General features: G+C 23.4%; 1 protein-coding gene across 1 annotated transcript; it reads right to left on the bottom strand.

Moving 5' to 3' along the window:
• Positions 1-761: 761 nt before the first annotated feature.
• On the bottom strand, positions 762-1787 carry ENU1_134920 (hypothetical protein; the record flags this gene model as incomplete). The annotated part of the gene is made up of 1 exon (XM_008860163.1): positions 762-1787. One exon carries the CDS (start codon positions 1785-1787, stop codon positions 762-764), a length of 1026 nt encoding a protein of 341 aa, XP_008858385.1.
• Positions 1788-2319: the final 532 nt, after the last annotated feature.

The following is a 2319-nucleotide window of genomic DNA, read 5'->3' as shown; positions in this document are numbered from 1 at the left end:
ATTCTTCTGTTTATTCATGTTGTTTTATTTTGAAGTTGCAAATCAGTGTTAGTATAACATTTTGTATTATTAATGATGAGGTGTATTAGTATATTATGGTTGAATCAGAATAAAATAAAATAATAGTTGTTTCTTTTTTTGATTATATGAAACTCCTTTAATTGTTTTAATTCTCATCTTCCTGGTTGATTTATGTTGTCTTTTTTATAAAAAATGAAAATTAATGGTTATATTATATTATTATTGTATTTATTGTGTTATGTATATTCTTGATGAATGAAATTATTTGATAAAATTAATGAACAGTTATAAAATAAAGTAAAATGAATGATATATGAAGAGTTTGATGATTTGTTCAATTCAATATTTTATTTTTATACTTTAAGAAATATTATTATTAATTAAATGAATATACTAGGGATATTTACAATCTCTACATTCAATAGTGATTAATGAAAGTCATAAGAACTAAATAAAAAAATGAGTATAGAGTGACAAGAAAATAATATAAGAGAAATAAAGATAAGATAAGTAAGAAAAGGAACAAAGAAAAATATAAAAAAATAATAGAGAAGATAGAAATAGAATAAACAAAAGAATTTAAATAATAAATGAATAAACGATAAACTAGAATAAAAATGATGAATAGATTAAGAGGTTCAATAAAGTTAATAAAGAAAGGAAATCAAAATAGTATGGAAATAAAAGAGTAAAAAGAGAGATATGTAAAGAGAGAATAAAAGAAATAAAAAGAAAAAAGTTTAATTCATTTCAATAACAATGATTCTTTTTGGAATAAAATGTTCAGGATGTTGTTTTCCACATAGAGCATTTGATAAAGAATTATAGTCATAAGAATGTTGATGACAATAGGAAATTGCTTTATTACTTTCTTTATAAACTCCAATATCATAGCCAGATTCATTGTCTTTTCCAAAACCAAATAGCCAATCACTTGATTGATTGCATAAATAAAATGCATCTTGTGGTTCTTTAATATCAAATTTCATCATTCCTCTTTTTCTTCCTTTGGACTCCAAAGAAAATACAAATGCATTTGGATCATTTATCCAATACCCAGTACCATTAATATAAGAGTTAATATATCCACCAAATCTATTTCCTTCTGTATCTGTTATTATAATCATTAAGTGCTCTCTATACATTATATTTTTATCAAACACAGATGTGTCTTTATCCCATTCATCTGTTTTAGAATCAAAAACAACATTTCCTGCTTTTTTTCTACTCCACATTTCAATTTGAGTCATTTGGTGGGATGGAAGAAAATTTTCTTCTACTCTTCTACTTTCCCATTCTTTTGCTTTTCTATCTAATTCTCCTTGATATCTATATTTTCTATGTGGATTTTCATTTATTAATTTATCAATTCTTTTTACTTCTGTTTCCATAACTTTTGAAATAATTTTGTCTACATGTTCTGAAAGTATTTGTCCATCATTAAATCGAATTTCTTCAAGTCTATGATAAATATTTATCATTGTTCTTAACATTGAAATTCCATCTTTTATTTGATCTCTAATGGTTTCATTTTTTCTTACTATTTCTTCTTTTCTATTATAAACACCTTCTATTCTTGAAATTCTATCTGAAATACTCTCATTTGCAATATCATTAATTACTTCTTCTTTTAATCCTTTAGGACTTATTTCATTATATTCTTTTTCACTCTTTATAATCTCTTCTTTCTGAACTTTCACCATATTAAATACATTATCCAGCTCTTTTAATATCGTAACTCGTTCATCTTGTTTGGTTGTCGTCATTCCTTTATTTTTATTCTTCTTTTTCAATTTAAGTTCCCTTTATCCCTCCCCTTTTTATTTCATCCTTTTCTCATATTTAAACACTGCCAAATTCAATTTTCTTTGTTATTTTCTTTGTGTCTATTATTTCAATGACACCAAACAAAATAACCAATTCATTCATTCAATCTATTTCTTTCTTTTTATCAAAAAACAAATTTATCCAAAAAAAAAACAATTTAATTTACTTATCAAACGTTTTGTACAAAAATGTTTATTCGGATTTTCCAGAAAAATATGGATTGGATAAATTAAAATTAATTAACTTATTTTACTTTTAACTTACACCCTATTGGTTGGTGTTTTGTTTCCAGTTTGTTTAGGTTATTATTTGGTTTTGTATATTTCTTTTTATTTATTTGTTTTTTGTTATCTGTTTATTCTGTTACTTATTCATTAATGTTAATTAAATTTTGATATCAAAATCTTTATTGTTTGGTTCAATTTTTAGTGTCTTTTTTGAATTAAATAAATGTTATTGAAAAGAATTAAT

The sequence above is a fragment of the Entamoeba nuttalli genome (genome assembly GCF_000257125.1).
Source record: "Entamoeba nuttalli P19 unplaced genomic scaffold asmbl_5637, whole genome shotgun sequence".
NCBI classification, from domain to species: Eukaryota; Evosea; order Mastigamoebida; family Endamoebidae; genus Entamoeba; species Entamoeba nuttalli.
Note: the sequence above shows the minus strand (reverse complement) of the source record. Positions and strands in the feature narration are given on the sequence as shown.